The sequence below is a fragment of the Papaver somniferum genome, chromosome 7, assembly GCF_003573695.1.
Source record: "Papaver somniferum cultivar HN1 chromosome 7, ASM357369v1, whole genome shotgun sequence".
Taxonomy (NCBI): Eukaryota; Viridiplantae; Streptophyta; class Magnoliopsida; order Ranunculales; family Papaveraceae; genus Papaver; species Papaver somniferum.
In genome coordinates, this window is record NC_039364.1 from 32,732,026 (window position 1) to 32,741,529 (window position 9,504).

At 37.1% G+C, this 9,504-nt stretch overlaps 1 protein-coding gene and 2 pseudogenes across 1 annotated transcript; 1 reads left to right on the forward strand and 2 right to left on the reverse strand.

Moving 5' to 3' along the window:
• Positions 1-1,163: 1,163 nt before the first annotated feature.
• Positions 1,164-6,309, reverse strand: LOC113296903 (annotated as a pseudogene).
• A 178-nt stretch (positions 6,310-6,487) lies between these two features.
• Positions 6,488-6,656, forward strand: LOC113300921 (annotated as a pseudogene).
• A 448-nt stretch (positions 6,657-7,104) lies between these two features.
• On the reverse strand, positions 7,105-8,642 carry LOC113294496 (E3 ubiquitin-protein ligase UPL5-like). Its single transcript, XM_026542893.1, has 2 exons — positions 7,467-8,642; positions 7,105-7,375 (listed from the first exon to the last, which is right to left on the reverse strand). Exons 1-2 carry the CDS (start codon positions 8,640-8,642, stop codon positions 7,112-7,114), a joined length of 1,440 nt encoding a protein of 479 aa, XP_026398678.1. The 3' UTR covers positions 7,105-7,111.
• Positions 8,643-9,504: the final 862 nt, after the last annotated feature.

Sequence of the window (9,504 nt, forward strand, 5' to 3'; positions counted from 1 at the left end):
ACCACATGTCCTCCTCTTCTCCGGCACCGGTACGCATTCCATGAACTAAAGTGGAAAGATGACAGTTGATATATCTAGCCAAATCTCCAAAATCAGTACTAGTTCTCAATACACGACCATTTATTACAAGAAGAAATCGACGAGACCTATTTTTAATACCCTCCTTACAACACAAGAATTAACCTAAATCAGTTCACACCCATGGCTTTAGTTTTCTTCTCCCTGACTTTCAATTCAACTCACTTTCAGTCCATTAAAGCTATCCCCAATTTCGGCTCGTGTTGCTGGGTGTTTTTCTCGGTCAAAAACTTTCAATTTCAGATCACATATACTTCTAGACACCACCACCATTTAACACCAGCACTGAATCATCATCCATCAACATTCAAAACCATGCCAAATGATATCGGTATTCAACACCAAATTGGGTAAAACCCAATCTCAGACAAACACTGCACCAGAACCCTTAGCAGATGCAAATAAACTAAACACACGGACCACCTCGAAACCCATCCATTCATCATTGGGTTGAACGACACATAAATCAGATCTAATATTCCGGCATATAATTCAGGTCAAATACAACCCAAATCCTCACTGCTTCGAAAACCCCAAAATCTTTCTGTTGTTGTTGCTTGAATCTAACAGCACCTATGATGTTGCTGGTTGAAGCTTCTGAATTTGGGAGAAGAGCGTGACCTCCATCTATGGAAAGGTAACGACGACAACATAAAATTTTAGGTCATTTAGAGATGCTTCAATTGATGACTATTGATTAGAAAGAATTCATCTGTACAGATAAGAATATCTCCCGGCGAAAATTGGGTTCCACGGTAGAATTGGATTTCTGAGATTTTGCTTTTATAAATACGGCGAAAATGGGACTTAGGTTTAATTAATCTAACAAGAAAAGGGTACTTTTGGTAATCTATGAGACACGTGTACTTTTTTTACACTTGTAAATTAATGCTGACTCAGATAACCAAACAATGGATGGAAAAACTAACGAGGGGAGAAAACTCTAATTTTAATCTATTTAGGGAGGAAATGCTAATTAGCGATTTTGGGAGGGGAGGAAACGCAAAATAACCCTATAACTAATTTTCAATATGTATATCTGTCTATTCTCAAGTTTAAATTGAAAATGGTTAATAAGAATAGACACATCCATTCACAACTTAATTCAAATTTGAAACAGTTCATATAAATGACATTCGATTCTATATAGTGATCATCAGATCGTGTCTCAATTACCATGAGAATCAATCCAGACAGTCTATGCATTTTCCTCATGTTTATTCACTTGGACATGGGCTTGGATGGCCATCCCAAGCCTCATACAACACACTTTATGAATATACTAAGCAGCGTTGATGATCTCTTAGTATGGACGAATGAATGCAGAATTCATTTGCCATATCTTGATTGAAGTAGCCTTGATATTGGCTTTTGTAGCATTGTTGAAGAGGAACAATTGAGCTGCGGCATAGATAGCTTTTGTAGGATACACGCGAGCAGTTATACATGTTCTTCCACCTTGAGCAAATGATTCTACTATAGAGTGATCGACCTATATAAGATGACCAATTAAACACATCTGTAGTTATTATTGAATGAAAACATATCCAGTTTGACTTATAGGGATTTTTAGAAAAAAGGGTTTCTACTTTCATGTTGTATGGATTAAATGAAGACCTATCAGTTCTATCAACCTGACTAACTCAATTTACAGCTGCGTAAAGAATCATCTCTTAATTTGTAAATTTAAAAAAACATTACTTAACTAATGATTCGTAAGGAATTGGCAAGTAATGAAAAAATCACACACAAACTATGTAATAAATTTTACGCACTACTACATGAAGAGTCATAAAATCTATTACTCACCAGTATTCTCATAGTTAATTTATGGCCATCAAGTACAGGAACTATGTTCCCATAAACTTGTTTACCTACGTCATTAGCTTCTGAAGACCTGCAACATGCAAGCCTTCATCTTTTCAGCAAAAAGAAAAAAAAATTCTTTCAGGAGGTCCACTAGCTCTATCTAAATAGGATTTGGATATTCAAACTTACCTAGACTCGTCGGTGCAGAAGAAAGTCGTGAGGTCTCCATCTATTCCTTTCGCAACGTAAAAGTACACCGCTGTTTGTTCGGACTGAGTCTTATCTGCAAGAACCAGTAGCCCAAATGGACCCAGTCTGCCTCTTCCTGCAGCACCTCCACTAGTTGTGCAATTATATCCTACATCAGCTTCTTCCGTCATTCCATCTAAAGATTTCTCAGTTATCTCAAATTCCACTGCTACGTCCAGCTGCAAATCAAGATTAAGTGCATTAAATCAACCATAATAATTATAGAGTATGCTCGTGTTTCTTTTCTTTTTTTCCCTTGACTCGTCGGTAAAAGCATTCTTTGGTCATAGTCAACATACATAAGAGACCTAGATGGATGTCCAAACAAGAACTTCCTCTGTCATTTTTATTTGTTCAATTTAACTAAGTCAAAATATTAAGGAGACCGGAGAAAATATCATGATTACCCTTATTAAATATTTGTTTATTACTAAAATCAAAACTAACATGTGTAATATATAGAAAACACATATGTCGGGTAAATTTTATTATTTTTGGAAATTATGACAAAAAATAAAAAAAAATATCTTCCCACTAATTTAAGAAACTTTAGGAATCTAATATATTATTATCATAAAATATTTTTATTAAAAAGAGAAGCAAAGATTAATACGAAAATATTAAATAGATTTGTTTTTAAGATTTATTAAAATATTATATTATTCAGAGGTACCGTTTAAGATTTTGGGTTGAGCTTATATTAAAAATGATTTTATAATAATAAAAAATTAAAAATATATTTGATAATCTAATGAGAAAATATGTATACAAACAGCTGGACAGATACAAAAGTTATACCACAAAATAGATAGAGGATATATATATATATATATAAAATAACTAAGAAAACACAAAAACATTTTAACCAGACCTGTGTAGCAATGCCAACATCTAGAGGTACCACTGACCCAGTTTGGATGTCAATATTGTTAAACTCTGAACAGTTCAACCTTAAACTTTCCACCTCTTCAACTGGCCATTGAAGTAAATTGGTCGTGGTTCTACCGTCAAACAACACCGTTCTTGGAATAGTCTGTACATGTAAAAAGTTAAATTTAAAATATCAGCCAACATTTCAGTTTCATGGGAAAAAAGATATAATATATATCTGAACTGATGCCCAACCCTTCTCAATATCCGTATGTTCACTGTCGGTCTCACCAATCCAGCCCCATAATATTCTTCTCTTTTTTTCTGGTCATAAAGTGTTTTTGACGCATAGAACTTCCCGTAGTCATAACGAAGTCCAATCCCCACATCTAGCTCAAGATCATCTGGTGTCCAAACATCACTGACGACATCATAACTTCCCAATGCATAATAATCTTTCTTAATATCATCCAAACTAGCTTTCCATACATGCTTGACTCCAGGTCCGTTTACGGAGGTGTCGAGCCCGTTATCTCCGGTCATTGACACTGGATAAAAGTCGACACATTCCCACATTCCGGTGTCCGGAACTTCATGTAAAACTTTATCTAACAATGTATAGTTAAGGAAGTCTACAGTTTCATACACTAGAGAAGTCCCCGTAGTACAGAGTTTTGAACCAACCGTTATCCTCCACTTATTTTCTGGTGTGTACCATGCTGTGGTGGGATCACGAAAGTCTTTTAGTCCGATACCTGGCGGCGGGTACAAAATCGGATTACCTGAGTATTTGACCCACTTGATGAGAAGTGGGTCAGATAAGTTAGCAGGAAATGCAACATTTTGGACTTGAACGGATTCATTTGTTGATCCTGTGTAAATCATGACAATGGAACCATCAGGTAGAAGAGTCGCTGAGCCGGTCCAGACACCGTTACTGTCATACCAGTGATCGGGAACCATAGCTTCTGGGAGATATAACCAGTGAATCAGGTCTCGTGATATAGTATGGCCCCAGACAATGTTTCCCCAAATTGCTCCATATGGATTGTATTGATAAAATAGATGGTACCACCCCTTGTAGAACAATGGACCTGCAAAGTACAACCACATGCAGTTGCAATAAAAATTTATTATACTGATACTCCATATATTAATGAGGAGGGATCCCCTCACACTTTTATTATCACACTATCTCACATGTTGGGCGTCATTTTTGGGAATAAAAACAAAGCCGTAACGTATTTGAAGCTAATATTTTGGGGATGTGTTCCTCTTATCAAGTTTTACATACCTACCAAAAATGACCGTACTCCGAGACATATAACACCACCATCTACTACTTTGAAAATGAGCCATTCAAAATCAACGGATTTCTGGCCGTCGAAATTAACACCGGTAGATTATGAGGTTTTATATTTCGGAATGTGCTCATTTTTGGTAGGCATGTAGAACTTGGTAAGAGGAACATATCTCCAAAATATTAGCTTCAAATCCATTACGGTTTGATTCTTTTTCACAAAAATGACGATCAACATGTGGGATAGTGTGATAATAAAAGTGTGAGGGGATCCTTCCTCTATATTAATAACTTATATGTATATTAATACAAAATCATAGTCTCAACATTGGGCTGGTTACATATATTAATAACCTCCATATTTTAATATTAATAGACTTTTTTAGTCTCGTCATAAGGAAAATACCTCCATATATTAATAATCAACATTATATTTGAAAAATTATAGATCTTGTTACATCAAAATATATGAAATAAAACACTTACTATAGTTCTTTGAGAAAAAAAGTGTAATTTTTTTTTATTATTACTGCATCTTCTAATTTGCGGATACACAAAACCTTTAACACCATGGACACTTTCTTGTAAAAGTTAAAATATTTCCAAGTTTTCAAACTTGTTTAAAGTTAAAATATTTCCAAGTTTTCGAGTTTGTTTAAAGTTTTTTGGCATGAAAACTTTCCGGACTAATAAAGAAAGTTAGTATTTTAATATACCTTTTTTATATTAATAAACTTCATGTATCGATAATTTTATGAGTTCCACAGGTTATTAATATGTGAAGTTTTTACTCTATTTTCTATTTAGCATGTCCTTAAGATGCAACATAGAAATGGACACTCAAGTCATGTGTGAGGCTAATTATTTTGGTCCCGCTAATTCCAAACTTGTACAAGCATACGCATCTATAGCGTGTACGATATTGTTCACCTATGAAAGGTCGTGATTAGACTGGTTGGTTGCTAGCTTTTGGTCTCTTATCTATTGATGGAAGACTGGTTGGTTGGTTGGTTGCTATCTTGGCAATGTGCTCACCAGAAAAGTAAAATAAATTTGCATTTTATTTTCACTCTCATTTGTATGGTACAAATGGATTGCCTTCTCAATTCCATGATCGATAATTGACAAAGAATTACTACTCTGTACCGGTTTAACAATTGTAATTATTGCCATGAACTAGCAAGTGTATATGTTTTCTTATGAATTACTAACAGTTAAGAATGTTACTCACCATCAGGATCTGCAGCATATTGCACCATCATGATGAACCACATTGCGCCCGATAAGATCATCGATCAGTACCATGACAAAATAAAATTTAAAGTGAGAAATGAAAAATATGGATCAACGACCAGGTTTGATGTTAAAAGAAGTATATGTATGAATGAAAAAAATGCTATATTTAAATTTATTAGTTAATTACGTACCGTTCATCCAGTTTTTCTCTGGTTGAAAATGATAAGCTGTTCTTTGCCAAGATAGCATATAGTTTGTCCATGGATACGAATATTGACATCTCCGTAAAACTGTAGGAATGCTTTTTCGGACACTCCTTCTGTCACTCCTCTGCTTACTAATGTTTCTTCAACAACGAGTGGCGATGAAGATGTTGTTGTTCTGGATTTCCCGAGTAAAACTACAACGAAAAGAGCTACTGACATAACAGCAGATAAAATAACTATGAGACCCTTGTTTCTGGGTCTCGAGAGATTTCCCGGAACAATAGTTGTTTCATTTGATTTTGTTTGATCATTATCAGCTGGTAGAGAATTGTATGAATACGAAGATGAGTATGTTTCTTCACCAAGATTTTTGAACTTCCTAAATATGTTGAGGTAATCCATTGTTTGGCAATCTAGGGAGAAATGTGAAAAGAGAGATCGAAAACCATGACAATGTGTTGTGTGGTCTACTTGAGGTTATATAACCAGGACAAGAGTTCTTTATGTGAGATTTTGTTATAGGCAAGGGTAAGCGTAAATAGTTAAAAGGAAGGAAACAAAAGTAAAGCTTTATTTATTCATGTTTTGAACCTGCGACCTTGTAAGCTTTGAATAAATGGATCTCTCCGGAGGGATTCAGAAGTATCTATTCTAAACCCTCATTCCATTCGTTAGTCCCACACCGACAAGGCTGCGTAACGGAGAGTGGTTTAAGGGGAGCGGAATCTGGAAACCGGACACGACCTTACTTGAACAGGATCTGTTCTATAGGCTCGTACCTCTGTATCCTTGAGTTCTAAGGAGACAGGAACCGCAGTCTGGTTGATGAAACAGGACCGCACGACCAGAGCGTGATTAATCAGCTTGGCCTTGGCCTGCTGTGGTGGTCGTGCGGTTGTCGACAGACTCCTAAATCTTTTTGTTTTTGCTGGACTCAGCTGATGAGAATGGTTCTTGTTTTTGTGGTTATCTGATGATGAGGTCAGAGACCTTCCATAAGAATTCAAAGCAAGATAGGAGGAAGGAAACAATTAAAAGTAAAATTTCTGAAATCTTGTAAAAATCAGATTTTGAATAAATCTTCTCATACGATTTCTCTGGCAAACCCATAATACATACATACGATGCTGATAGAAAAACACAAACCCGGTACTTCAACGCTTGTCATACGATTTCTCTCGCAAATTTCCTTTGTATGTACGCCACCGAGAAATAAAGTTCACCCCCTCATAAAAGATACTAATAAATTACCACCTCTAAACAATACAAAACAAAAAAAGGCAACACAGAAAGAGACGAATGATCTACTGCACTCTTGACACAGGCAGATGGCATCTTGTATCTCAAGAACCAGAAAAATGTCTCACCCAAACCCAAAACTACAGCCTACATGTGTTTGGCAGATTAAAGAGAGACGCTGCTGTGTGATGGCTAGAGATGGGTAATGTGGGAGTGACAAACGGTAGAAACATGTGTGGGATGAAGGCAGGTGATCGTCGGAGCAGGATGTCTTGCAGATAGTTAAAGGATGTGACAAGCCAGAAAAACCAACTACAGGAAGGTATTTCACTGAGGTCCAAAAGAAAAGAAGCTCCCTCTGCTGCTCCATGGACATATCCTCAACAACCTGCAGAAATATTCAAAACATAAACACTCGGCATTTTATGCAACCATAATGCAGATTATTTGTATTCGTAGACTATGGTGGTCATATTTACCTTCCAAAACCAGCAAATCTGTTCATCGTTTTCGTTGCAGTCTTCATACTTCACGTGTGCTTTCCAATCTTTGAAACAAATAGGTTTGTCGCTCCCATCCAACACACAATCAAGACCTCTCAACCCTATACTTCGGAAAAAGTTTTTCGCCAGCCTTCGCTTACAAAGAATATCACCAAAACCTCGAGCAAAATAGGCAACCTTTGCTGAGATTGATTTGACAAAGATATGCTGAATGAGAAGATGTACATATTGCTCTCTGTTCTTGCTATTGACTACAATGCCGATCCCTCCGGGGCACAGCTCCACGGTTTTCCTGGATCCAAACTCTTTTATTTCCCTGACAAATGTCAGCCCCAGATCACCTGCATCCACAAGGTCAGCATCCATCTCCAAAATATCTTTGCAACTCTTATACATCATGGGATCTGCACATCGTATGTCTTCCATGGATATTTTCTCCTCCGCTAATTGCAAGAAAAATACACGATCGAATGCAATGCGCACTTTCACTTTATCCATCAAGGCTAAAGCGATAACTCGACCACCGAAGGCATACAACATAAGTTGTTGAGGTTTGACTTGTGCTGGGTTGGGAAAAAACCTGCGCCGGTCCTCTGGGCATTCTACAAAAAGGGAATATTCTGAACTAAAGAGTGCTTGGCATACCAAGAAAAGCCACTCCCGCAGGACACCATGACCCGTAGCTGCCTCATTCTTGAATTCCACGAAGAGGCCATTATGCAAGGACCTTGCTTCTACAAGACCAATGTGCTCAAATGATTCTGTCAACAAGAGCGACCTGTCAACGAGCATTTTTTGCAGCTTTCTGTTGTCGTCCTTTACCTCAGGAAACATCAGAACCATCAGATGTATCCTTGATTCAAAATCTATTGCAGTGTCATACTTGAGAAGCCATAGATGATCATCACCCCTCTTTGAGTGACAAATAAGATATCTAATTGCAAGGGGAAATGCGCGAAATGCACCAGATGGAAGTTCTTCCCCGTCCTCGTAAAGTTTAGATATGCTGTTCAACTCCTTCAGAATAGAAAGAAAGTAAGACCACCCAATATTGAATTTCAAATTACCTCCTGCATCCCTAACAGCTACGTCTAAACATTTCAGGCATCCGTCGAGCTTCCTCAGCAAACTCGTAAAATCCACATAAAACATTCAAATATGGGTACTTCTCGAAGGCATTTGGATCCAGTGGAAGTGATTGACCCTTCACTCTCACATGCTCCTGAATTGCACTAAAGATAAGTTGATACTAAAGATCTGCGCAGCTTCATATATGTCTCATGGAAAATCTTGTTGAGGCCTCCAATTAACTTTGATGTCATTGCAATACCAAAATATGCTGGTCTATTTGAAAAGGCAATTGACTTCAGTATGGACATAAGAGTTTCACGACAAGAATAGTATTACCGGCGCTCCTCGTCATCAGTAGCAATACGAAACACTTCGCAAAAGCTCAGAACTATTGTAGCACACTGATTTTGAATGTACCTAGGTAAGAAGAAGCCAGAATTGGTTTTAGGATCGATTAGAAAGAGCCTAATGCATTCCTTACCTATCTCTTTATTTTCTTTAATTGAAGAACGGAACAATAAGAGTAGAACACGTGTTAAACCAATGCAGTCGAAGAGTTGAAGATGCTCCATAGACTTCTTCCTGTTGTATCTAGGAATGGTCCTCAATATATCCTTAAGCCCCTTTAGTATATCGTCTCTTGACGCGTATCGAGCACGAAGCTCCTCATCATCATCAATAGTCCCCCCTTTACAGATGCAACAAACAAAGTAACTAAAATCTGCAAATTCTTGTACTCTTTGTTCATATTCATCACTAGGCATCAATTGCTCAATTTGAACAATGGCTTCCTTATCTCCCTCCATCCTAATATGTTCAATACTATCTTGACTAAGCTTAAATAAACAAGTCTAGATTTTGCAACTCACACAAACATAAACAGAAACACTTGTCCTTCATAAATTTGGAAATCAGAGTACTCCTCAATCTTTGTCTTGGATGC